General features: G+C 38.6%; 1 protein-coding gene across 2 annotated transcripts in view; it reads left to right on the forward strand.

The window, feature by feature from the left end:
* Positions 1-27,994, forward strand: part of LOC126746295 (uncharacterized) — a 118,639-nt gene that overhangs the window by 86,868 nt on the left and 3,777 nt on the right. For both annotated transcript variants that reach the window (XM_050454471.1, XM_050454470.1), the window contains exons 4-7: positions 17,111-17,246; positions 18,104-18,237; positions 23,913-24,162; positions 26,573-27,953. In XM_050454471.1, coding sequence (XP_050310428.1) covers positions 17,111-17,246; positions 18,104-18,237; positions 23,913-24,162; positions 26,573-26,667 — 615 coding nt within the window. In that variant the 3' untranslated portion in view covers positions 26,668-27,953. The remainder of the gene's footprint in view (positions 1-17,110; positions 17,247-18,103; positions 18,238-23,912; positions 24,163-26,572; positions 27,954-27,994) is intronic.

Consider the following 27,994-nt stretch of genomic DNA (forward strand, 5'->3'; position numbering starts at 1 on the left):
AACCCGGTATTTTCGTGATCTACTTGATGAGAACAATCCGCTGGTGTAGTTAGTTCCAATTCGAAAAAAATAATTTTTTCTGAAAAAAATCCAAACGGGGGGGTATACCCGAAAAATGAAAAAACCCAAACTTTGAAGGTCCATATCTCGGCTTCTATGGCAGCTATCGGGAAAATTCCAACGGTTTTGTCTTAGTTTCGTCGTCCTGAATCCAACGAGACCATCCGCAAGGTCGTAGCTCTTACGATAGCCGAGATATGGCATTTTTGATGCCCATTTTTGGCCTCATAAACGAGGTCGAAAAAATACTCGATTTCTTAGTTCTGCTCGGATTCCCTTATAACCCGGTATTTTCGTGATCTACTTGATGAGAACAATCCGCTGGTGTAGTTAGTTCCAATTCGAAAAAAAAAATTTTTTCTGAAAAAAATCCAAACGGGGGGGTATACCCGAAAAATGAAAAAACCCAAACTTTGAAGGTCGATATCTCGGCTTCTATGGCAGCTATCGGGAAAATTCCAACGGTTTTGTCTTAGTTTCGTCGTCCTGAATCCAACGAGACCATCCGCAAGGTCGTAGCTCTTACGATAGCCGAGATATGGCATTTTTGATGCCCATTTTTGGCCTCATAAACGAGGTCGAAAAAATACTCGATTTCTTAGTTCTGCTCGGATTCCCTTATAACCCGGTATTTTCGTGATCTACTTGATGAGAACAATCCGCTGGTGTAGTTAGTTCCAATTCGAAAAAAAAAATTTTTTCCGAAAAAAATCCAAACGGGGGGGTATACCCGAAAAATGAAAAAACCCAAACTTTGAAGGTCGATATCTCGGCTTCTATGGCAGCTATCGGGAAAATTCCAACGGTTTTGTCTTAGTTTCGTCGTCCTGAATCCAACGAGACCATCCGCAAGGTCGTAGCTCTTACGATAGCCGAGATATGGCATTTTTGATGCCCATTTTTGGCCTCATAAACGAGGTCGAAAAAATACTCGATTTCTTAGTTCTGCTCGGATTCCCTTATAACCCGGTATTTTCGTGATCTACTTGATGAGAACAATCCGCTGGTGTAATTAGTTCGAATTCGAAAAAAAAAAAATTTTCTGAAAAAAATCCAAACGGGGGGGTATACCCGAAAAATGAAAAAACCCAAACTTTGAAGGTCGATATCTCGGCTTCTATGGGAGCTATCGGGAAAATTCCAACGGTTTTGTCTTAGTTTCGTCGTCCTGAATCCAACGAGACCATCCGCAAGGTCGTAGCTTTTACGATAGCCGAGATATGGCATTTTTGATGCCCATTTTTGGCCTCAAAAACGGACGTCGAAAACGACTTTTTTCGCGATTTTCAAAGTGCTCTCATTCCCTTAGTTCTGCTCGGATCCTGTTATAACCCGGTGTTTTCGCAATCTAGGTGACCCAAATAAGACGCTGGTGTACTTAGTTTGATTTCGAAAAAAATCAATTTTTGGTGAAAAAATTCGATACGGGGGGGTATACCCGAAAAATGAAAAAACCCAAACTTTGAAGGTCGATATCTCGGCTTCTATGGCAGCTATCGGGAAAATTCCAACGGTTTTGTCTTAGTTTCGTCGTCCTGAATCCAACGAGACCATCCGCAAGGTCGTAGCTCTTACGATAGCCGAGATATGGCATTTTTGATGCCCATTTTTGGCCTCATAAACGAGGTCGAAAAAATACTCGATTTCTTAGTTCTGCTCGGATTCCCTTATAACCCGGTATTTTCGTGATCTACTTGATGAGAACAATCCGCTGGTGTAATTAGTTCGAATTCGAAAAAAAAAAAATTTTCTGAAAAAAATCCAAACGGGGGGGTATACCCGAAAAATGAAAAAACCCAAACTTTGAAGGTCGATATCTCGGCTTCTATGGGAGCTATCGGGAAAATTCCAACGGTTTTGTCTTAGTTTCGTCGTCCTGAATCCAACGAGACCATCCGCAAGGTCGTAGCTTTTACGATAGCCGAGATATGGCATTTTTGATGCCCATTTTTGGCCTCAAAAACGGACGTCGAAAACGACTTTTTTCGCGATTTTCAAAGTGCTCTCATTCCCTTAGTTCTGCTCGGATCCTGTTATAACCCGGTGTTTTCGCAATCTAGGTGACCCAAATAAGACGCTGGTGTACTTAGTTTGATTTCGAAAAAAATCAATTTTTGGTGAAAAAATTCGATACGGGGGGGTATACCCGAAAAATGAAAAAACCCAAACTTTGAAGGTCGATATCTCGGCTTCTATGGCAGCTATCGGAAAAATTCCAACGGTTTTGTCTTAGTTTCGTCGTCCTGAATCCAACGAGACCATCCGCAAGGTCGTAGCTCTTACGATAGCCGAGATATGGCATTTTTGATGCCCATTTTTGGCCTCATAAACGAGGTCGAAAAAATACTCGATTTCTTAGTTCTGCTCGGATTCCCTTATAACCCGGTATTTTCGTGATCTACTTGATGAGAACAATCCGCTGGTGTAATTAGTTCGAATTCGAAAAAAAAAAAATTTTCTGAAAAAAATCCAAACGGGGGGGTATACCCGAAAAATGAAAAAACCCAAACTTTGAAGGTCGATATCTCGGCTTCTATGGCAGCTATCGGGAAAATTCCAACGGTTTTGTCTTAGTTTCGTCGTCCTGAATCCAACGAGACCATCCGCAAGGTTGTAGCTCTTACGATAGCCGAGATATGGCATTTTTGATGCCCATTTTTGGCCTCATAAACGAGGTCGAAAAAATACTCGATTTCTTAGTTCTGCTCGGATTCCCTTATAACCCGGTATTTTCGTGATCTACTTGATGAGAACAATCCGCTGGTGTAGTTAGTTCCAATTCGAAAAAAAAAATTTTTTCTGAAAAAAATCCAAACGGGGGGTATACCCGAAAAATGAAAAAACCCAAACTTTGAAGGTCGATATCTCGGCTTCTATGGCAGCTATCGGGAAAATTCCAACGGTTTTGTCTTAGTTTCGTCGTCCTGAATCCAACGAGACCATCCGCAAGGTCGTAGCTTTTACGATAGCCGAGATATGGCATTTTTGATGCCCATTTTTGGCCTCATAAACGAGGTCGAAAAAATACTCGATTTCTTAGTTCTGCTCGGATTCCCTTATAACCCGGTATTTTCGTGATCTACTTGATGAGAACAATCCACTGGTGTAATTAGTTCGAATTCGAAAAAAAAAAAATTTCTGAAAAAAATCCAAACGGGTGGGTATACCCGAAAAATGAAAAAACCCAAACTTTGAAGGTCGATATCTCGGCTTCTATGGGAGCTATCGGGAAAATTCCAACGGATTTGTCTTAGTTTCGTCGTCCTGAATCCAACGAGACCATCCGCAAGGTCGTAGCTCTTACGATAGCCGAGATATGGCATTTTTGATGCCCATTTTTGGCCTCAAAAACGGACGTCGAAAACGACTTCTTTCGGGATTTTCAAAGTGCTCTCATTCCCTTAGTTCTGCTCGGATCCTGTTATAACCCGGTGTTTTCGCAATCTAGGTGACCCAAATAAGACGCTGGTGTACTTAGTTTGATTTCGAAAAAAATCAATTTTTGGTGAAAAAATTCGATACGGGGGGGTATACCCGAAAAATGAAAAAACCCTAACTTTGAAGCTCGATATCTCGGCTTCTATGGCAGCTATCGGGAAAATTCCAACGGTTTTGTCTTAGTTTCGTCGTCCTGAATCCAACGAGACCATCCGCAAGGTCGTAGCTCTTACGATAGCCGAGATATGGCATTTTTGATGCCCATTTTTGGCCTCATAAACGAGGTCGAAAAAATACTCGATTTCTTAGTTCTGCTCGGATTCCCTTATAACCCGGTATTTTCGTGATCTACTTGATGAGAACAATCCGCTGGTGTAATTAGTTCGAATTCGAAAAAAAAAAAATTTTCTGAAAAAAATCCAAACGGGGGGGTATACCCGAAAAATGAAAAAACCCAAACTTTGAAGGTCGATATCTCGGCTTCTATGGCAGCTATCGGGAAAATTCCAACGGTTTTGTCTTAGTTTCGTCGTCCTGAATCCAACGAGACCATCCGCAAGGTTGTAGCTCTTACGATAGCCGAGATATGGCATTTTTGATGCCCATTTTTGGCCTCATAAACGAGGTCGAAAAAATACTCGATTTCTTAGTTCTGCTCGGATTCCCTTATAACCCGGTATTTTCGTGATCTACTTGATGAGAACAATCCGCTGGTGTAATTAGTTCGAATTCGAAAAAAAAAAAAATTTCTGAAAAAAATCCAAACGGGGGGGTATACCCGAAAAATGAAAAAACCCAAACTTTGAAGGTCGATATCTCGGCTTCTATGGCAGCTATCGGGAAAATTCCAACGGTTTTGTCTTAGTTTCGTCGTCCTGAATCCAACGAGACTATCCGCAAGGTCGTAGCTTTTACGATAGCCGAGATATGGCATTTTTGATGCCCATTTTTGGCCTCATAAACGAGGTCGAAAAAATACTCGATTTCTTAGTTCTGCTCGGATTCCCTTATAACCCGGTATTTTCGTGATCTACTTGATGAGAACAATCCGCTGGTGTAATTAGTTCGAATTCGAAAAAAAAAAAATTTTCTGAAAAAAATCCAAACGGGGGGGTATACCCGAAAAATGAAAAAACCCAAACTTTGAAGGTCGATATCTCGGCTTCTATGGGAGCTATCGGGAAAATTCCAACGGTTTTGTCTTAGTTTCGTCGTCCTGAATCCAACGATACCATCCGCAAGGTCGTAGCTTTTACGATAGCCGAGATATGGCATTTTTGATGCCCATTTTTGGCCTCATAAACGAGGTCGAAAAAATACTCGATTTCTTAGTTCTGCTCGGATTCCCTTATAACCCGGTATTTTCGTGATCTACTTGATGAGAACAATCCGCTGGTGTAATTAGTTCGAATTCGAAAAAAAAAAAATTTTCTGAAAAAAATCCAAACGGGGGGGTATACCCGAAAAATGAAAAAACCCAAACTTTGAAGGTCGATATCTCGGCTTCTATGGCAGCTATCGGGAAAATTCCAACGGTTTTGTCTTAGTTTCGTCGTCCTGAATCCAACGAGACCATCCGCAAGGTCGTAGCTCTTACGATAGCCGAGATATGGCATTTTTGATGCCCATTTTTGGCCTCATAAACGAGGTCGAAAAAATACTCGATTTCTTAGTTCTGCTCGGATTCCCTTATAACCCGGTATTTTCGTGATCTACTTGATGAGAACAATCCGCTGGTGTAATTAGTTCGAATTCGAAAAAAAAAAAATTTTCTGAAAAAAATCCAAACGGGGGGGTATACCCGAAAAATGAAAAAACCCAAACTTTGAAGGTCGATATCTCGGCTTCTATGGGAGCTATCGGGAAAATTCCAACGGTTTTGTCTTAGTTTCGTCGTCCTGAATCCAACGAGACCATCCGCAAGGTCGTAGCTTTTACGATAGCCGAGATATGGCATTTTTGATGCCCATTTTTGGCCTCATAAACGAGGTCGAAAAAATACTCGATTTCTTAGTTCTGCTCGGATTCCCTTATAACCCGGTATTTTCGTGATCTACTTGATGAGAACAATCCGCTGGTGTAATTAGTTCGAATTCGAAAAAAAAAAAATTTTCTGAAAAAAATCCAAACGGGGGGGTATACCCGAAAAATGAAAAAACCCAAACTTTGAAGGTCGATATCTCGGCTTCTATGGGAGCTATCGGGAAAATTCCAACGGTTTTGTCTTAGTTTCGTCGTCCTGAATCCAACGATACCATCCGCAAGGTCGTAGCTTTTACGATAGCCGAGATATGGCATTTTTGATGCCCATTTTTGGCCTCATAAACGAGGTCGAAAAAATACTCGATTTCTTAGTTCTGCTCGGATTCCCTTATAACCCGGTATTTTCGTGATCTACTTGATGAGAACAATCCGCTGGTGTAATTAGTTCGAATTCGAAAAAAAAAAAATTTTCTGAAAAAAATCCAAACGGGGGGGTATACCCGAAAAATGAAAAAACCCAAACTTTGAAGGTCGATATCTCGGCTTCTATGGCAGCTATCGGGAAAATTCCAACGGTTTTGTCTTAGTTTCGTCGTCCTGAATCCAACGAGACCATCCGCAAGGTCGTAGCTCTTACGATAGCCGAGATATGGCATTTTTGATGCCCATTTTTGGCCTCATAAACGAGGTCGAAAAAATACTCGATTTCTTAGTTCTGCTCGGATTCCCTTATAACCCGGTATTTTCGTGATCTACTTGATGAGAACAATCCGCTGGTGTAATTAGTTCGAATTCGAAAAAAAAAAAATTTTCTGAAAAAAATCCAAACGGGGGGGTATACCCGAAAAATGAAAAAACCCAAACTTTGAAGGTCGATATCTCGGCTTCTATGGGAGCTATCGGGAAAATTCCAACGGTTTTGTCTTAGTTTCGTCGTCCTGAATCCAACGAGACCATCCGCAAGGTCGTAGCTTTTACGATAGCCGAGATATGGCATTTTTGATGCCCATTTTTGGCCTCAAAAACGGACGTCGAAAACGACTTTTTTCGCGATTTTCAAAGTGCTCTCATTCCCTTAGTTCTGCTCGGATCCTGTTATAACCCGGTGTTTTCGCAATCTAGGTGACCCAAATAAGACGCTGGTGTACTTAGTTTGATTTCGAAAAAAATCAATTTTTGGTGAAAAAATTCGATACGGGGGGGTATACCCGAAAAATGAAAAAACCCAAACTTTGAAGGTCGATATCTCGGCTTCTATGGCAGCTATCGGGAAAATTACAACGGTTTTGTCTTAGTTTCGTCGTCCTGAATCCAACGAGACCATCCGCAAGGTCGTAGCTTTTACGATAGCCGAGATATGGCATTTTTGATGCCCATTTTTGGCCTCATAAACGAGGTCGAAAAAATACTCGATTTCTTAGTTCTGCTCGGATTCCCTTATAACCCGGTATTTTCGTGATCTACTTGATGAGAACAATCCGCTGGTGTAATTAGTTCGAATTCGAAAAAAAAAAAATTTTCTGAAAAAAATCCAAACGGGGGGGTATACCCGAAAAATGAAAAAACCCAAACTTTGAAGGTCGATATCTCGGCTTCTATGGGAGCTATCGGGAAAATTCCAACGGTTTTGTCTTAGTTTCGTCGTCCTGAATCCAACGAGACCATCCGCAAGGTCGTAGCTCTTACGATAGCCGAGATATGGCATTTTTGATGCCCATTTTTGGCCTCATAAACGAGGTCGAAAAAATACTCGATTTCTTAGTTCTGCTCGGATTCCCTTATAACCCGGTATTTTCGTGATCTACTTGATGAGAACAATCCGCTGGTGTAATTAGTTCGAATTCGAAAAAAAAAAAATTTTCTGAAAAAAATCCAAACGGGGGGGTATACCCGAAAAATGAAAAAACCCAAACTTTGAAGGTCGATATCTCGGCTTCTATGGCAGCTATCGCGAAAATTACAACGGTTTTGTCTTAGTTTCGTCGTCCTGAATCCAACGAGACCATCCGCAAGGTCGTAGCTCTTACGATAGCCGAGATATGGCATTTTTGATGCCCATTTTTGGCCTCATAAACGAGGTCGAAAAAATACTCGATTTCTTAGTTCTGCTCGGATTCCCTTATAACCCGGTATTTTCGTGATCTACTTGATGAGAACAATCCGCTGGTGTAGTTAGTTCCAATTCGAAAAAAAAAATTTTTTCTGAAAAAAATCCAAACGGGGGGTATACCCGAAAAATGAAAAAACCCAAACTTTGAAGGTCGATATCTCGGCTTCTATGGCAGCTATCGGGAAAATTCCAACGGTTTTGTCTTAGTTTCGTCGTCCTGAATCCAACGAGACCATCCGCAAGGTCGTAGCTTTTACGATAGCCGAGATATGGCATTTTTGATGCCCATTTTTGGCCTCATAAACGAGGTCGAAAAAATACTCGATTTCTTAGTTCTGCTCGGATTCCCTTATAACCCGGTATTTTCGTGATCTACTTGATGAGAACAATCCGCTGGTGTAGTTAGTTCCAATTCGAAAAAAAAAATTTTTTCTGAAAAAAATCCAAACGGGGGGTATACCCGAAAAATGAAAAAACCCAAACTTTGAAGGTCGATATCTCGGCTTCTATGGCAGCTATCGGGAAAATTCCAACGGTTTTGTCTTAGTTTCGTCGTCCTGAATCCAACGAGACCATCCGCAAGGTCGTAGCTCTTACGATAGCCGAGATATGGCATTTTGATGCCCATTTTTGGCCTCATAAACGAGGTCGAAAAAATACTCGATTTCTTAGTTCTGCTCGGATTCCCTTATAACCCGGTATTTTCGTGATCTACTTGATGAGAACAATCCGCTGGTGTAATTAGTTCGAATTCGAAAAAAAAAAAATTTCTGAAAAAAATCCAAACGGTGGGGTATACCCGAAAAATGAAAAAACCCCAACTTTGAAGGTCGATATCTCGGCTTCTATGGCAGCTATCGGGAAAATTCCAACGGTTTTGTCTTAGTTTCGTCGTCCTGAATCCAACGAGACCATCCGCAAGGTTGTAGCTCTTACGATAGCCGAGATATGGCATTTTTGATGCCCATTTTTGGCCTCATAAACGAGGTCGAAAAAATACTCGATTTCTTAGTTCTGCTCGGATTCCCTTATAACCCGGTATTTTCGTGATCTACTTGATGAGAACAATCCGCTGGTGTAGTTAGTTCCAATTCGAAAAAAAAAATTTTTTCTGAAAAAAATCCAAACGGGGGGTATACCCGAAAAATGAAAAAACCCAAACTTTGAAGGTCGATATCTCGGCTTCTATGGCAGCTATCGGGAAAATTCCAACGGTTTTGTCTTAGTTTCGTCGTCCTGAATCCAACGAGACCATCCGCAAGGTCGTAGCTTTTACGATAGCCGAGATATGGCATTTTTGATGCCCATTTTTGGCCTCATAAACGAGGTCGAAAAAATACTCGATTTCTTAGTTCTGCTCGGATTCCCTTATAACCCGGTATTTTCGTGATCTACTTGATGAGAACAATCCGCTGGTGTAATTAGTTCGAATTCGAAAAAAAAAAAATTTCTGAAAAAAATCCAAACGGGGGGGTATACCCGAAAAATGAAAAAACCCAAACTTTGAAGGTCGATATCTCGGCTTCTATGGGAGCTATCGGGAAAATTCCAACGGATTTGTCTTAGTTTCGTCGTCCTGAATCCAACGAGACCATCCGCAAGGTCGTAGCTCTTACGATAGCCGAGATATGGCATTTTTGATGCCCATTTTTGGCCTCAAAAACGGACGTCGAAAACGACTTCTTTCGGGATTTTCAAAGTGCTCTCATTCCCTTAGTTCTGCTCGGATCCTGTTATAACCCGGTGTTTTCGCAATCTAGGTGACCCAAATAAGACGCTGGTGTACTTAGTTTGATTTCGAAAAAAATCAATTTTTGGTGAAAAAATTCGATACGGGGGGGTATACCCGAAAAATGAAAAAACCCTAACTTTGAAGCTCGATATCTCGGCTTCTATGGCAGCTATCGGGAAAATTCCAACGGTTTTGTCTTAGTTTCGTCGTCCTGAATCCAACGAGACCATCCGCAAGGTCGTAGCTTTTACGATAGCCGAGATATGGCATTTTTGATGCCCATTTTTGGCCTCATAAACGAGGTCGAAAAAATACTCGATTTCTTAGTTCTGCTCGGATTCCCTTATAACCCGGTATTTTCGTGATCTACTTGATGAGAACAATCCGCTGGTGTAATTAGTTCGAATTCGAAAAAAAAAAAATTTTCTGAAAAAAATCCAAACGGGGGGGTATACCCGAAAAATGAAAAAACCCAAACTTTGAAGGTCGATATCTCGGCTTCTATGGCAGCTATCGGGAAAATTCCAACGGTTTTGTCTTAGTTTCGTCGTCCTGAATCCAACGAGACTATCCGCAAGGTCGTAGCTTTTACGATAGCCGAGATATGGCATTTTTGATGCCCATTTTTGGCCTCATAAACGAGGTCGAAAAAATACTCGATTTCTTAGTTCTGCTCGGATTCCCTTATAACCCGGTATTTTCGTGATCTACTTGATGAGAACAATCCGCTGGTGTAGTTAGTTCCAATTCGAAAAAAAAAATTTTTTCTGAAAAAAATCCAAACGGGGGGGTATACCCGAAAAATGAAAAAACCCAAACTTTGAAGGTCGATATCTCGGCTTCTATGGCAGCTATCGGGAAAATTCCAACGGTTTTGTCTTAGTTTCGTCGTCCTGAATCCAACGAGACTATCCGCAAGGTCGTAGCTTTTACGATAGCCGAGATATGGCATTTTTGATGCCCATTTTTGGCCTCATAAACGAGGTCGAAAAAATACTCGATTTCTTAGTTCTGCTCGGATTCCCTTATAACCCGGTATTTTCGTGATCTACTTGATGAGAACAATCCGCTGGTGTAATTAGTTCGAATTCGAAAAAAAAAAAATTTTCTGAAAAAAATCCAAACGGGGGGGTATACCCGAAAAATGAAAAAACCCAAACTTTGAAGGTCGATATCTCGGCTTCTATGGCAGCTATCGGGAAAATTACAACGGTTTTGTCTTAGTTTCGTCGTCCTGAATCCAACGAGACCATCCGCAAGGTCGTAGCTCTTACGATAGCCGAGATATGGCATTTTTGATGCCCATTTTTGGCCTCAAAAACGGACGTCGAAAACGACTTCTTTCGGGATTTTCAAAGTGCTCTCATTCCCTTAGTTCTGCTCGGATCCTGTTATAACCCGGTGTTTTCGCAATCTAGGTGACCCAAATAAGACGCTGGTGTACTTAGTTTGATTTCGAAAAAAATCAATTTTTGGTGAAAAAATTCGATACGGGGGGGTATACCCGAAAAATGAAAAAACCCTAACTTTGAAGCTCGATATCTCGGCTTCTATGGCAGCTATCGGGAAAATTCCAACGGTTTTGTCTTAGTTTCGTCGTCCTGAATCCAACGAGACCATCCGCAAGGTCGTAGCTTTTACGATAGCCGAGATATGGCATTTTTGATGCCCATTTTTGGCCTCATAAACGAGGTCGAAAAAATACTCGATTTCTTAGTTCTGCTCGGATTCCCTTATAACCCGGTATTTTCGTGATCTACTTGATGAGAACAATCCGCTGGTGTAATTAGTTCGAATTCGAAAAAAAAAAAATTTTCTGAAAAAAATCCAAACGGGGGGGTATACCCGAAAAATGAAAAAACCCAAACTTTGAAGGTCGATATCTCGGCTTCTATGGCAGCTATCGGGAAAATTCCAACGGTTTTGTCTTAGTTTCGTCGTCCTGAATCCAACGAGACTATCCGCAAGGTCGTAGCTTTTACGATAGCCGAGATATGGCATTTTTGATGCCCATTTTTGGCCTCATAAACGAGGTCGAAAAAATACTCGATTTCTTAGTTCTGCTCGGATTCCCTTATAACCCGGTATTTTCGTGATCTACTTGATGAGAACAATCCGCTGGTGTAGTTAGTTCCAATTCGAAAAAAAAAATTTTTTCTGAAAAAAATCCAAACGGGGGGGTATACCCGAAAAATGAAAAAACCCAAACTTTGAAGGTCGATATCTCGGCTTCTATGGCAGCTATCGGGAAAATTCCAACGGTTTTGTCTTAGTTTCGTCGTCCTGAATCCAACGAGACTATCCGCAAGGTCGTAGCTTTTACGATAGCCGAGATATGGCATTTTTGATGCCCATTTTTGGCCTCATAAACGAGGTCGAAAAAATACTCGATTTCTTAGTTCTGCTCGGATTCCCTTATAACCCGGTATTTTCGTGATCTACTTGATGAGAACAATCCGCTGGTGTAATTAGTTCGAATTCGAAAAAAAAAAAATTTTCTGAAAAAAATCCAAACGGGGGGGTATACCCGAAAAATGAAAAAACCCAAACTTTGAAGGTCGATATCTCGGCTTCTATGGCAGCTATCGGGAAAATTACAACGGTTTTATCTTAGTTTCGTCGTCCTGAATCCAACGAGACCATCCGCAAGGTCGTAGCTTTTACGATAGCCGAGATATGGCATTTTTGATGCCCATTTTTGGCCTCAAAAACGGACGTCGAAAACGACTTTTTTCGCGATTTTCAAAGTGCTCTCATTCCCTTAGTTCTGCTCGGATCCTGTTATAACCCGGTGTTTTCGCAATCTAGGTGACCCAAATAAGACGCTGGTGTACTTAGTTTGATTTCGAAAAAAATCAATTTTTGGTGAAAAAATTCGATACGGGGGGGTATACCCGAAAAATGAAAAAACCCAAACTTTGAAGGTCGATATCTCGGCTTCTATGGCAGCTATCGGGAAAATTCCAACGGTTTTGTCTTAGTTTCGTCGTCCTGAATCCAACGAGACCATCCGCAAGGTCGTAGCTTTTACGATAGCCGAGATATGGCATTTTTGATGCCCATTTTTGGCCTCATAAACGAGGTCGAAAAAATACTCGATTTCTTAGTTCTGCTCGGATTCCCTTATAACCCGGTATTTTCGTGATCTACTTGATGAGAACAATCCGCTGGTGTAATTAGTTCGAATTCGAAAAAAAAAAAATTTTCTGAAAAAAATCCAAACGGGGGGGTATACCCGAAAAATGAAAAAACCCAAACTTTGAAGGTCGATATCTCGGCTTCTATGAGAGCTATCGGGAAAATTCCAACGGATTTGTCTTAGTTTCGTCGTCCTGAATCCAACGAGACCATCCGCAAGGTCGTAGCTCTTACGATAGCCGAGATATGGCATTTTTGATGCCCATTTTTGGCCTCATAAACGAGGTCGAAAAAATACTCGATTTCTTAGTTCTGCTCGGATTCCCTTATAACCCGGTATTTTCGTGATCTACTTGATGAGAACAATCCCCTGGTGTAATTAGTTCGAATTCGAAAAAAAAAAAATTTTCTGAAAAAAATCCAAACGGGGGGGTATACCCGAAAAATGAAAAAACCCAAACTTTGAAGGTCGATATCTCGGCTTCTATGGGAGCTATCGGGAAAATTCCAACGGTTTTGTCTTAGTTTCGTCGTCCTGAATCCAACGAGACCATCCGCAAGGTCGTAGCTTTTACGATAGCCGAGATATGGCATTTTTGATGCCCATTTTTGGCCTCAAAAACGGACGTCGAAAACGACTTTTTTCGCGATTTTCAAAGTGCTCTCATTCCCTTAGTTCTGCTCGGATCCTGTTATAACCCGGTGTTTTCGCAATCTAGGTGACCCAAATAAGACGCTGGTGTACTTAGTTTGATTTCGAAAAAAATCAATTTTTGGTGAAAAAATTCGATACGGGGGGGTATACCCGAAAAATGAAAAAACCCAAACTTTGAAGGTCGATATCTCGGCTTCTATGGGAGCTATCGGGAAAATTCCAACGGATTTGTCTTAGTTTCGTCGTCCTGAATCCAACGAGACCATCCGCAAGGTCGTAGCTCTTACGATAGCCGAGATATGGCATTTTTGATGCCCATTTTTGGCCTCAAAAACGGACGTCGAAAACGACTTTTTTCGCGATTTTCAAAGTGCTCTCATTCCCTTAGTTCTGCTCGGATCCTGTTATAACCCGGTGTTTTCGCAATCTAGGTGACCCAAATAAGACGCTGGTGTACTTAGTTTGATTTCGAAAAAAATAATTTTTTGGTGAAAAAATTCGATACGGGGGGGTATACCCGAAAAATGAAAAAACCCAAACTTTGAAGGTCGATATCTCGGCTTCTATGGGAGCTATCGGGAAAATTCCAACGGATTTGTCTTAGTTTCGTCGTCCTGAATCCAACGAGACCATCCGCAAGGTCGTAGCTCTTACGATAGCCGAGATATGGCATTTTTGATGCCCATTTTTGGCCTCAAAAACGGACGTCGAAAACGACTTTTTTCGCGATTTTCAAAGTGCTCTCATTCCCTTAGTTCTGCTCGGATCCTGTTATAACCCGGTGTTTTCGCAATCTAGGTGACCCAAATAAGACGCTGGTGTACTTAGTTTGATTTCGAAAAAAATCAATTTTTGGTGAAAAAATTCGATACGGGGGGGTATACCCGAAAAATGAAAAAACCCAAACTTTGAAGGTCGATATCTCGGCTTCTATGGGAGCTATCGGGAAAATTCCAACGGTTTTGTCTTAGTTTCGTCGTCCTGAATCCAACGAGACCATCCGCAAGGTCGTAGCTCTTACGATAGCCGAGATATGGCATTTTTGATGCCCATTTTTGGCCTCAAAAACGGACGTCGAAAACGACTTTTTTCGCGATTTTCAAAGTGCTCTCATTCCCTTAGTTCTGCTCGGATCCTGTTATAACCCGGTGTTTTCGCAATCTAGGTGACCCAAATAAGACGCTGGTGTACTTAGTTTGATTTCGAAAAAAATAATTTTTTGGTGAAAAAATTCGATACGGGGGGGTATACCCGAAAAATGAAAAAACCCAAACTTTGAAGGTCGATATCTCGGCTTCTATGGGAGCTATCGGGAAAATTCCAACGGATTTGTCTTAGTTTCGTCGTCCTGAATCCAACGAGACCATCCGCAAGGTCGTAGCTCTTACGATAGCCGAGATATGGCATTTTTGATGCCCATTTTTGGCCTCAAAAACGGACGTCGAAAACGACTTTTTTCGCGATTTTCAAAGTGCTCTCATTCCCTTAGTTCTGCTCGGATCCTGTTATAACCCGGTGTTTTCGCAATCTAGGTGACCCAAATAAGACGCTGGTGTACTTAGTTTGATTTCGAAAAAAATCAATTTTTGGTGAAAAAATTCGATACGGGGGGGTATACCCGAAAAATGAAAAAACCCAAACTTTGAAGGTCGATATCTCGGCTTCTATGGGAGCTATCGGGAAAATTCCAACGGTTTTGTCTTAGTTTCGTCGTCCTGAATCCAACGAGACCATCCGCAAGGTCGTAGCTCTTACGATAGCCGAGATATGGCATTTTTGATGCCCATTTTTGGCCTCAAAAACGGACGTCGAAAACGACTTTTTTCGCGATTTTCAAAGTGCTCTCATTCCCTTAGTTCTGCTCGGATCCTGTTATAACCCGGTGTTTTCGCAATCTAGGTGACCCAAATAAGACGCTGGTGTACTTAGTTTGATTTCGAAAAAAATCAATTTTTGGTGAAAAAATTCGATACGGGGGGGTATACCCGAAAAATGAAAAAACCCAAACTTTGAAGGTCGATATCTCGGCTTCTATGGCAGCTATCGGGAAAATTCCAACGGTTTTGTCTTAGTTTCGTCGTCCTGAATCCAACGAGACCATCCGCAAGGTCGTAGCTTTTACGATAGCCCAGATATGGCATTTTTGATGCCCATTTTTGGCCTCATAAACGAGGTCGAAAAAATACTCGATTTCTTAGTTCTGCTCGGATTCCCTTATAACCCGGTATTTTCGTGATCTACTTGATGAGAACAATCCGCTGGTGTAATTAGTTCGAATTCGAAAAAAAAAAATTTTCTGAAAAAAATCCAAACGGGGGGGTATACCCGAAAAATGAAAAAACCCAAACTTTGAAGGTCGATATCTCGGCTTCTATGAGAGCTATCGGGAAAATTCCAACGGATTTGTCTTAGTTTCGTCGTCCTGAATCCAACGAGACCATCCGCAAGGTCGTAGCTCTTACGATAGCCGAGATATGGCATTTTTGATGCCCATTTTTGGCCTCATAAACGAGGTCGAAAAAATACTCGATTTCTTAGTTCTGCTCGGATTCCCTTATAACCCGGTATTTTCGTGATCTACTTGATGAGAACAATCCGCTGGTGTAATTAGTTCGAATTTGAAAAAAAAAAAATTTTCTGAAAAAAATCCAAACGGGGGGGTATACCCGAAAAATGAAAAAACCCAAACTTTAAAGGTCGATATCTCGGCTTCTATGGGAGCTATCGGGAAAATTCCAACGGATTTGTCTTAGTTTCGTCGTCCTGAATCCAACGAGACCATCCGCAAGGTCGTAGCTCTTACGATAGCCGAGATATGGCATTTTTGATGCCCATTTTTGGCCTCAAAAACGGACGTCGAAAACGACTTTTTTCGCGATTTTCAAAGTGCTCTCATTCCCTTAGTTCTGCTCGGATCCTGTTATAACCCGGTGTTTTCGCAATCTAGGTGACCCAAATAAGACGCTGGTGTACTTAGTTTGATTTCGAAAAAAATCAATTTTTGGTGAAAAAATTCGATACGGGGGGGTATACCCGAAAAATGAAAAAACCCAAACTTTGAAGGTCGATATCTCGGCTTCTATGGGAGCTATCGGGAAAATTCCAACGGATTTGTCTTAGTTTCGTCGTCCTGAATCCAACGAGACCATCCGCAAGGTCGTAGCTCTTACGATAGCCGAGATATGGCATTTTTGATGCCCATTTTTGGCCTCAAAAACGGACGTCGAAAACGACTTTTTTCGCGATTTTCAAAGTGCTCTCATTCCCTTAGTTCTGCTCGGGTCCTGTTATAACCCGGTGTTTTCGTAATCTAGGTGACCCAAATAAGACGCTGGTGTACTTAGTTTGATTTCGAAAAAAATCAATTTTTGGTGAGAAAATTCGATACGGGGGGGTATACCCAAAAAATTAAAATTTCCAAACTTTGAAGGTCGATATCTCGGCTTCTATGGGAGAACAATTCCACCACTCGATAGGCCCTCCCCGCCCTGTTCCTCTCATATAACTTAACTAATAAACTTTAATGTCGTTTCGGGTCAAATTACTGTTAATATCAGTTTCCACGGGGCAACTCGGCAAAGTTACCCGTTAATCTTCCATCTTAGCTGAGAGGGCCGCCGCTCTCTAATAATGTTAATCTCGGTTCCGTATCTCTTCTGAACTTACCACCCTTTTACACGAGTGTGAGGGAAACAGGGCAGAGGGGGAGAGGGAGGGAGGCAACCAGCCCCTTATGTAGCGAAATGTGATTTTAATCACATGCGCCCCCCGAACAAGCGGGAGAGCGAGGAAGGGGGATGTCAATCTTAAGTTCGTTTACATGCGAAATAAATCGGGTTAATATCGCTCGAGAGCGTTAAGGGATAAATTGCCTGCTTACGAAAATTTCCATAACAAATCGGTGCGTGCTTGGTTTTTTTCTCACTCACTCTTGTGATATTTTCATGGCTTTACATGACGGGGGGGGGTTGATTTATCACGGGGGTTGTTTCAGCTCTCCAAGTCCGGCGAACACGCGGTTACGTTAAGGGACGTCCCGAGACAGTTGAGTGGCGATTACAAATGCGAGGTGTCCGCCGACGGTCCCTTTTTCCACACGGACATCTTGGGGGCCCACATGGTCGTCGCTGGTAAGTTTTGCATTCGATTCCTACAAAATCTAAATAGTTCTCGTAGGATAGGGGAGGATGGGGTTAATCAAAAACAGTTTTTTTTTGCAGTCGAGTTATATGATTTAATGAATAACAGGACGTCAGAATCATAGGTATAGGGCAAAATTAACTAAAAAATTTATTATGTCACTCTAACTCACTAAAACGTCTTCGGACTTCCACTGAATCATTTTTAAAGATCTCTCGAATCATTATTAAGAAATTATTCCAGGCAACTGAGTCGAGATTCAACAAGTCACAGAAGGTCCAAGTTGGCATTGACAATTGCTCAAAAAATCAATGAAAAATTCATTACGTCACTGTGATCATCCGTTAAAACGCCCTGCACCTATCCACCGAATCACCCCTAAAGTTCGATTTAATCACTAAAGTGAACGTCGATTTCCATAGGGACAATTTATTAAAGGGAAACCCGTTACAGGAAAAAATTACCAAGAGTTTCTTTATGGCCCCCCGCCGTCGAATTTTTCGGCATAAATTATGTAAAGAGGGCCTCAAAAAATTCCTCAGTCATTTTTTTTAACCGCCCCCCATCCCCTCGCACCACCCCCTGGGGGTGGAAAAGGAAGAGGAAGCTTATCCGTCCTCTAGTTAAATCCCCCGCCCCCCCCCCCCCTTCGGTAATAACCCTTATTTTTGCTCGACGTAGGAAATTTCGCAAATTTTATGGAAATGTAATTTCGTAATGGATTAGGGAATTTATGTTTCCGTTCGGGTTATGACGGGCGTCGAAATATATAAACGGAGCACGGAAAGTAAACTTCTGGATATAAATCGATTGATTCCGGGCGTATTTTTTTTTTTTAATTTTCCAGACCTTCCCAATGGAGAACCGGTGATGAATATCAGGGACACCAAAGTGGAAATCGGGAAGACGGTCAACGTTGAATGCACCATCCCTGGATCACATCCCACCCCTAATGTCACGTGGTTTATCAACAATAAAGAGGTCAGTAATCACCCTCTCATGCAATAAGTACTCGGAAATACCTTTAAAACGAGGTGTCACATGACCCCCTTTACAGTTGTTAATTTTTTCCAAGATGGCCGCCGTCCGCCATTTTGTTTATCAGAAGTGGCATTCTAAGCCACTCCGATAGCCAATAGGCAACGATATTGCTTTAATGCGCACTTATGGGAGGAGCCTTAACGGAGGGGCGGAGAAATGGCATAGTATACGTTGCCAAGTGTATTAAAATTGTTTAGAGCGCTATATCTCGTTAACTAAGCTTTTAAGGGAAAAAATTATAATGAAGTAATTTTTAGAGAATTTAATTTTAAACAATATTGATATTTATTGTTTTTTTACAGGGATGCCCGGTTAAGGAGATATTGAACGTTTAATGAGAATTGGCAGAAAAGAATTACCTGATAAAAAAAAAAATGTTTAGGCCCCTATATCTCCTTAGCAAAGTAGTTTAGAGAAAAACTCATAGGAAACTAATTTAAAGGAAATTAAATTTCCTATTATTCTAGTAAATATAGTTTTTTTTCAAGAATGCACGGTTAAGGAGATATTGAAGTTTTAATAAGAGTTTGCAAAAAAAATTTGCCACCTGTAAAGGAACTAATAAAACCAATAAAAATATTTAAGTTTGGCAACGTTGCCTATACTCCGGCTCCGCCCCCAAGTAGATGTAAACCAATGGCTATTGAGACTCCTCCCATAAATGCGCCGTAGGTATTCGAACGCCCGGACAATCCGGCAAGATTGCCTGATGATTAAACAAATGTTTAGGCCGCTATATCTCCTTAACTAAGCAATTTAGAGAAAAAATTATAGAACAGTAATTTAAAGAAAATTTAATTTCCGATAATATTGATAAGTACGATTTTTTTACAGAAATGCACGGTTAAGGAGATATTGAACGTTTAATGGGAACTTCGAGGAAAAAGTTGCCTGAAAAGAAAAAATATGTTTAAGCCACTTTATCTCCTTAACAAAGCACTTTAGAGAAAAAATCTTAAGAAACTAATTTAAAGGAAATTAAATTTCCTATTATTCTAATAAATATAGTTTTTTTACAATAATGCACGGTTAAGGAGATATTGAAGGTTTAATAAGAATTTGCAAAAAAAATTTGCCACCTGTAAAGGAACTAATAAAACCAATAATAATAAAAATGTTTAAGTTTGGCAACGTTGCTTATACCCCGGCTCCGCCTCCAAGTAGATTTGAGCCAAAGGCTATCGAGACTCCTCCCATAAATGCGCCGTATGTATTCGAAGGCCCGGACAATCTGTCATGATTGTCTGATGAGTAAACCAATGTTTAGGCCGCTATATCTCCTTAACTAAGCAATTTAGGGAAAAAATTATAGAAAAGTAATTTAAAGAAAATTTAATTTCCGATAATATTGATAAGTACGATTTTTTCACAGGAATGCACGGTTAAGGAGATATTGAACGTTTAATGGGAATTTCCAGGAAAAAGATGCCTGAAAAGCACAAATATGTTTAAGCCACTTTATCTCCTTAACAAAGCACTTTAGAGAAAAAATCATGAGAAATTAATTTTAAGGAAATTAAATTTCCTATTATTTTAGTAAATATAGTTTTTTCACAAGAATGCACGGTTAATGAGATATTGAAGGTATAATAAGAATTTGCAAAAAAAATTTGCCACCTGTATAGGAACTAATAAAACCAATAAAAATTCCAAGAATAATAAAAATATTTAAGTTTGGCAACGTTGCCTATACTCTGGCTCCGCCCCCAAGTAGATTTGAACCAATGGCTATCGAGACTCCTCCCATAAATGCGCCGTAGGTATTCGAAGTCCCGGACAATCCGGCAAGATTGTCTGATAAGTAAACAAATGTTTAGGCCGCTATATCTCCTTAACTAAGCAATTTAGAGAAAAAATTATAGAACAGTAATTTAAAGAAAATTTTATTTCTGATAATATTGATAAGTACGATTTTTTTATAGGAATGCACGGTTAAGGAGATATTGAACGTTTAATGGGAACTTCGAGGAAAAAGTTGCCTGAAAAGAAAAAATATGTTTAAGCCACTTTATCTCCTTAACAAAGCACTTTAGAGAAAAAATCTTAAGAAACTAATTTAAAGGAAATCAAATTTCCTATTATTCTAATAAATATAGTTTTTTTACAATAATGCACGGTTAAGGAGATATTGAAGGTTTAATAAGAATTTGCAAAAAAATTTTTCCACCTGTAAAGGAACTAATAAAACCTATAATAATAAAATATTTAAATTTGGCAACGTTGCTTATACCCCGGCTCCGCCTCCAAGTAGATTTGAGCCAATGGCTATCGAGACTCCTCCCATAAATGCGCCGTAGGTATTCGAAGGTCCGGATAATCTAACAAGATTGCCTGATGAGAAAATATCTGTTTAGGCCACTATATCTCGTTAACTAAGCAATTTAGAGAAAAAATTATAGAACAGTAATTTAAAGAAAATTTAATTTCCGATAATATTGATAAGTACGATTTTTTCACAGGAATGCACGGTTAAGGAGATATTGAACGTTTAATGGGAACTTCGAGGAAAAAGTTGCCTGAAAAGAAAAAATATGTTTAAGCCACTTTATCTCCTTAACAAAGCACTTTAGAGAAAAAATCTTAAGGAACTAATTTAAAGGAAATTAAATTTCCTATTATTCTAATAAATATAGTTTTTTTACAATAATGCACGGTTAAGGAGATATTGAAGGTTTAATAAGAATTTGCAAAAAAAAATTGCCACCTGTAAAGGAACTAATAAAACCTATAATAATAAAATATTTAAATTTGGCAACGTTGCCTATACTCCGGCTCCGCCCCCAAGTAGATTTGAGCCAATGGCTATCGAGACTCCTCCCATAAATGCGCCGTAGGTATTCGAAGGCCCGGACAATCCGGCAAGATTGTCTGATGAGTAAACCAATGTTTAGGCCGCTATATCTCCTTAACTAAGCAATTTAGAGAAAAAATTGTAGAACAGTAATTTAAAGAAAATTTTATTCCCGATAATATTGATAAGTACAATTTTTTCACAGGAATGCACGGTTAAGGAGATATTCAACGTTTAATGGGAATTTCCAGGAAAAAGTTGCCTGAAAAGCACAAATATGTTTAAGCCACTTTATCTCATTAATAAAATACTTTAGAGAAAAAATCGTAGGAAACTAATTTAAAGGAAATTAAATTTCCTATTATTCTAGTAAATATAATTTTTTATAGGAATGCACGGTTAAGGAGATATTGAAGGTTTAATAAGAATTTGCAAAAAAAAAATGCCACCTGTAAAGGAACTAATAAAACCAATAAAAATTTTATTAATAATAAAAATATTTAAGTTTGGCAACGTTGCCTATACTCTGGCTCCGCCCCCAAGTAGATTTGAGCCAATGGCTATCGAGACTCCTCCCATAAATGCGCCGTAGGTATTCGAAGGCCCGGACAATCCGGCAAGATTGTCTGATAAGTAAACAAATATTTCGGCCGCTATATTTCCTTAACTAAGCCATTTAGAGAAAAAATTATAAAACAGTAATTTAAAGAAAATTTAATTCCCGATAATATTGATCAGTACGATTTTTTTATAGGAATGCACGGTTAAGGAGATATTGAACGTTTAATGGAAACTTCAAGGAAAAAGTTGCCTGAAAAGAAAAAATATGTTTAAGCCACTTTATCTCCTTAACAAAGCACTTTAGAGAAAAAATCATGGGAAACTAATTTAAAGGAAATTAAATTTCCTATTATTCCAATAAATATAGTTTTTTTACAATAATGCACGGTTAAGGAGATATTGAAGGTTTAATAAGAATTTGCAAAAAAAATTTGCCACCTGTAAAGGAACTAATAAAACCAATAATAATAAAAATGTTTAAGTTTGGCAACGTTGCTTATACCCCGGCTCCGCCTCCAAGTAGATTTGAGCCAATGGCTATCGAGACTCCTCCCATAAATGCGCCGTGGGTATTCCAAGGCCCGGACAATCTGGCATGATTGTCTGATGAGTAAACCAATGTTTAGGCCGCTATATCTCCTTAACTAAGCAATTTAGAGAAAAAATTGTAGAACAGTAATTTAAAGAAAATGTAATTCCCGATAATATTAATAAATACGATTTTTTTACAGGAATGCACGGTTAAGGAGTTATTAAATGTTTAGTGATAATTTACAAAAAAAAATTGCTATCTGTAAAGAATTTATCGAAACTAATACACATTCGATGTAATAATGAAAATATTTAAGTTTGGCAACGTTGCTTTAACCTGGCTCCGCGCTCAAGTGAATTTGAGCCAATAGCTATCGAGATTCTGGCCATTAATAATGCGCTTTAGGCATTTAAGTCTCTCTAAAGGTTTCTGATCAGAAAACATCTGTTTAGGCCACTATATCTCCTTAACTAAGCAATTTACGAGAAAAATTATAGAAAACGAACTTCAAGAGAATTAAATTTCCTACAATATTGATAAGTATAATTTTTTTACAGGAAGGCACGGTTAAGAAGTTATTGAACGTTTAATGAGAATTGCCCAAAAAAAGTTGCCTGATACGGACACATATGTTTAGGCCTCTATATCTCCTTAACTAAGCCATTTAGGGAAAAAATCATAGAGAACTAAATTAAAAAGAATTTAATTCTCTATAAAAATGGTTCCTACAAATTTTTCCAAAAAAAAATGATTAATGTGCAAAAAGTGCACTGCAAAATGCCCACCTGTACTAAAAGATCGATCGTACGTGGGTAAGCTTTTAATCCCCCCATCCCCTCAACCCGCCCTAATTGAATGTTTCCCATTTGGGTAAAATTATCGGTTCGGCCGTATAATTTCGAAAATAATAAATCGCATTGTAGGGCTCCACTATCAGATAATGATGCCCTCCCTTCCCCCTTCCCGCTCTAATTCCTTTAATTCAAAAACAAAGGGTTTATTGATTCATTTGCCACGATTATTACAGGTACGTTTAAAAAGTGAAAATCTTCCTCCGCTCCCCGCCTCGTTCCTTAAATCGTTTTCCTTCGGCAACAATCTCTTTGACCCTCATCAAAACCTGACAAAGGGACTTTTTCACCCCCCTCCCCCCCTCCCTGGAATCCCTTTCCAAATTTGCAAACGTCCATCATAAGGGTTTCTTTGGATAATCCCGACCCTTATGTACTTGAATTATATTAGGAGATCGGACTTAAATTGATGTAAATCAGTCCTTTTTGAATTGGGGTTTTTTTTGTTACGGATTTGTAGAATCCTCTATATCTCCTTAAACTTACATTTTTGTGAAAAAGTTGTTTTTATCAATTTTATAGGCAATTTAATTCTCTATAAGTTAGTTCTCTATGATTTTTTTTCATAATTCGCATAGTTACGGAGATACAGGGCCTCAAACATAACCTTTCCCAACTTTGTCGAACCCTTTTATAGGAATTCTCGCAAGCCATTGGCTCAGAATGACCTAAGGGACGGAGCCAAAGCACAAACAACGTTGCCAATTTTTTTTTAATAAATGAATTTTAACAGTCAGTATAATCCCCTCTAAACTCTTTAGCATTAAATTCACTTAACGAAACTTCCAACCGGCTGTTGTATATTCGACCCGAATTACCGGGAACGCAAAGTTAAATTAGTTTAAAGTTAATTATATCCAGATTTCCGTGATTTTTCCAGGTACGGGATAACTCGGACTTTATCACGATTTACCCGACGCAGTCCGAGGAGCAGCACGTTTCCCGTGCGAAAATCGCCATTTTAACGAACAAGTCGCACTTCATCCAGGGCGTGATGACCATAAGGTGCGACGTTGCCATTTTCGACCTATGGAAGGGTACGGCGGAGAATTTTATTAGGGACGACTCGCCCAAGTTGGCACAGGTGCTCGGTTCGACCCTTAGCCAGAGCCAAATGGATCCCATATTCGGTAAATAACTTTTTTTTTGATATTTCGATTCTACGTGAAATTCTGAGAAATTTGAGGGGTCACACGATATGGTTTGGTACAGTGGTTTTTGAGATATTTGCAGTAGAAAAAAATAATATTGTAAAAAAACCTTTGAGTAAAATAGGGTGTGTGACCCCTCTACATTTTTGGAATTTTACGTAGAATCCAAAAATGTAATAATATATATGGTGTCATAGGTGAAATAACAGAGTTTTTAATGATTTCCGGTGTATTGGTTTGATTTTTTTGAGCCAAAAATTCGAAAAAATTAAATTTATTATTGAATATTTAGATTCTACGTAAGATTCTAAGAATTTTAAGGTGTCACATGATATACTTTGCTACAGTGGTTTTTGAGATATTTCCAGTAGAAAAATCAAATATCTTAAAAAGTTTTTGAGTAAAGTATGGCTTGTGACCCCTTGAAATTCTTGGAATTTTGCGTAGAATCCAAAAATGCAATAAAATATATAGCGTCATATGTAAATTATCAAAGTTTTTATTGATTTCCGGTATATTGATCTGTTTTTTCGGAAACAAAAATTCGGAAAAATTAAATTTTTTATTGAATATTTGGATTCTACGTAAGATTCTAAGAATTTTGAGGTGTCACATGATATACTTTGGTACAGTGGTTTTTGAGATATTTGCAGTGGAAAAAATGAATATTGTAAAAAACTTTGAGTAAAATAGGGTGTGTGACCCCTCTAAATTCTTGGAATTTTGCGTAGAATCCAAAAATGTAATAATATATATGGTGTCATGGGTGAAATAACAGAGTTTTTAATGATTTCCGGTGTATTGGTCTGATTTTTTTGAACCAAAAATTCGAAAAAATTAAATTTATTATTGAATATTTAGGTTCTGCGTAAAATTCTAAGAATTTTAAGGTGTCACATGATATACTTTGGTACAGTGGTTTTTGAGATATTTCCAGTAGAAAAATAAAATATCTCAAAAAGTTTTTGAGTAAAGTATGGCGTGTGACCCCTCAAAATTCTTGGAATTTTGCGTAGAATCCAAAAATGCAATAAAATATATAGCGTCATATGTAAATTATCAAAGTTTTTATTGATTTCCGGTATATAGATCTGTTTTTTCGGAAACAAACATTCGGAAAAATTAAATTTATTATTGAATATTTGGATTCTACGTAAGATTCTAAGAATTTTGAGGTGTCACACGATATACTTTGGTACAGTGGTTTTTGAGATATTTGCAGTAGAAAAAATTAATATTGTAAAAAAACCTTTGATTGGGTGTGTGACCCCTCTAAATTCTTGGAATTTTGCGTAGAATCTAAAAATGTAATAATATATATGATGTCATGGGTGAAATAACAGAGTTTTTAATGATTTCCGGTGTATTGGTCTGTTTTTTCGGAACCAAAAATTCGGAAAAATTAAATTTATTATTGAATATTTGGATTCTATGTAAGATTCTAAGAATTTTGAGGTGTCACACGATATACTTTGGTACAGTGGTTTTTGAGATATTTCCAATAGAAAAATTAATTATCTCAAAAAGTTTTTGAGTAAAATATGGCGTGTGACCCCTCAAAATTCTTGGAATTGTGCGTAGAATCCAAATATAAAATAATTTATAGTGCATCATATATAAAATTACAAAGTTTACACCCATTTCCGGTAAATAAGTCTGATTTATCTGAATCAAAAACTAATAAAATTCAATGCATTATTCCATATTTGGATTCTATGCAAAATTCTAAATAATTTGAGGGGCCACATGTTATACTTTGGTCAAAGAGTTTTTGAGATATTTAATTTTTCGACTAGAAATATCTCAAAAACCATTTTTCCAACACATATCGTGTGACCCCTCGAAATTCTTAGAATTCCACGTAGAATCCAAAAATCCAAAAAAATATTTAATTTTTTTATTTTTCAAGTAACTCTACACCGGAAATGAGCGGAAACTTTGTTATTTTATATAGGACATCTTAAATATTATTACATTTTTGGATTCTACGTAAAATTCCAAAAAATTTGAGGGGTCACATGCCATATTTCCATTGAAAAAATTTTGAGATATTCAATTTTTCCATTTAAAATATCTCAAAAACCCTTTGACCAAAGTATGTCATGTGACCCCTCAAATTTCTTAGAATTTAACATAGAATCCAAAAAAGGAACATCCCATATAAAATAACAAACTTTCCCGATATATGCAGACGCGCGACAAAAACCAAATTGTTCCCTAATTTCCTCCCATTAGCGTAACTCCTCACTCCTCCACATCCGAACCGAAAAAGCCGAAACCGGAAAATTCCCACGGGAAACATCCGCCTCCCCCTCGCCCTCCGTTTAGGTTTAACAACACCCCGTTTGGCAGAAGAAACATCATCAGTAAAATAAAACTTTTGTTCCAGAACCGGGAAACGGTGCCAGATGGACGGCGAACGTTTCCGACGTCGTTCTGTTCTTTTGTTCGTTGTTGTCCGTTTTCAAACACGCGTTACGATGACTTGGTGCAACTTAGTTTTAGTTTTAGTGCCGCACTACATCGGGGAAACTAAATGGACACGATTGATACACTGCTTGAAAAAAAAAGTTAAAAATTTAAAAGCTCAATATCTCGGTAACTAGTGGAGGTTTTTTAATTAAACAAAAAGCGTGATGTTCAGAGGAATGTACTCTATAAATATTGTTTAATGCTCAATTTAGTAGGAGGAATAGTTTTTGAAATATTGACCTTTTTATGCACGCATCTTAAAATGCTCATAACTTGTCTTTTTCAAGCAGTGTATCTTCGAGGCATGTTTCAATGAAAAATCAACTTAAAAAAAATCTAATTTAGTACATTTTAAGTCACAACAACGAAATATGCACAATAATTGTACAATATGAAATATGCCTCGGGATAATAAATAAATTTCCCGATTAATTAATATTCATCGGTTTTTCCTGTTTTGTGTGCATATTATGCCAACAATTTATATTATTGTGCAATAATAATAATAATAATATTTTAATAATAGTGCTTGTATAGGATAGAAATTGGGTTTTAAAATAATTAATATATACAATTTTAGGGTTAAAAATGTGATCCCCCTGTATATGTGTGTAAATATATACTTATATAGTAAAGTTTTTATTTTTAAAGAGAGTAAAAATGGGTTTGCAAGCGTTTAGATCTCTCTCTCTCTCACACACACACACACACACACTGTTATTGTTGACAATGGTATAGCGAAATTACGCTTCCTCTCTCTCACTCTCGAAGGGGATTTTAAAATATAATAGAGCGTCGCATCCCTTTTGTGGCGATGACAGCCCTTTCGTCGCTTATGAAAATCAATGAACGTACGTATGTAAATCTTAGCAGTGTAACGTTATGGAAATTTCCACTGGAAAGTCGTTTAGGCACCATTGAGGAACTCACAAAAGAAAACTTATCCAAGAAGGATTTGTCCTACTTGCATAATATAGAAATGTTTCAAGTGAATATCTCATAAAGTATCTGACTGAATTGTGGCATGTGACCCCTCAAATTTCGTGGAATTTTGCGTAAAATCTAAAAATGTAAAAATATATAGGGTGTACTGTATAAAATAACAGGGTTTTGACGCATTTCCGGTGGAGAGATGTACAAAAATTTAAGAAAATTAAAGGTGTTATTGTATATTTGAATTCTACGTGAAATTCTAAGAAATTTGAGGGGTCACTCGATATGGTTTGGAAAAATGGTTTTTGAGATATTTCTATTGGAAAAACTTGAATATCTCGAAAATTCTTTTACTGAAGTATGACGTGTGACCCCTCAAAATTCTTGGAATTTTGCGTAGAATATA

Source organism: Anthonomus grandis, chromosome 17, assembly GCF_022605725.1.
Source record: "Anthonomus grandis grandis chromosome 17, icAntGran1.3, whole genome shotgun sequence".
Lineage (NCBI taxonomy): Eukaryota > Metazoa > Arthropoda > Insecta > Coleoptera > Curculionidae > Anthonomus > Anthonomus grandis.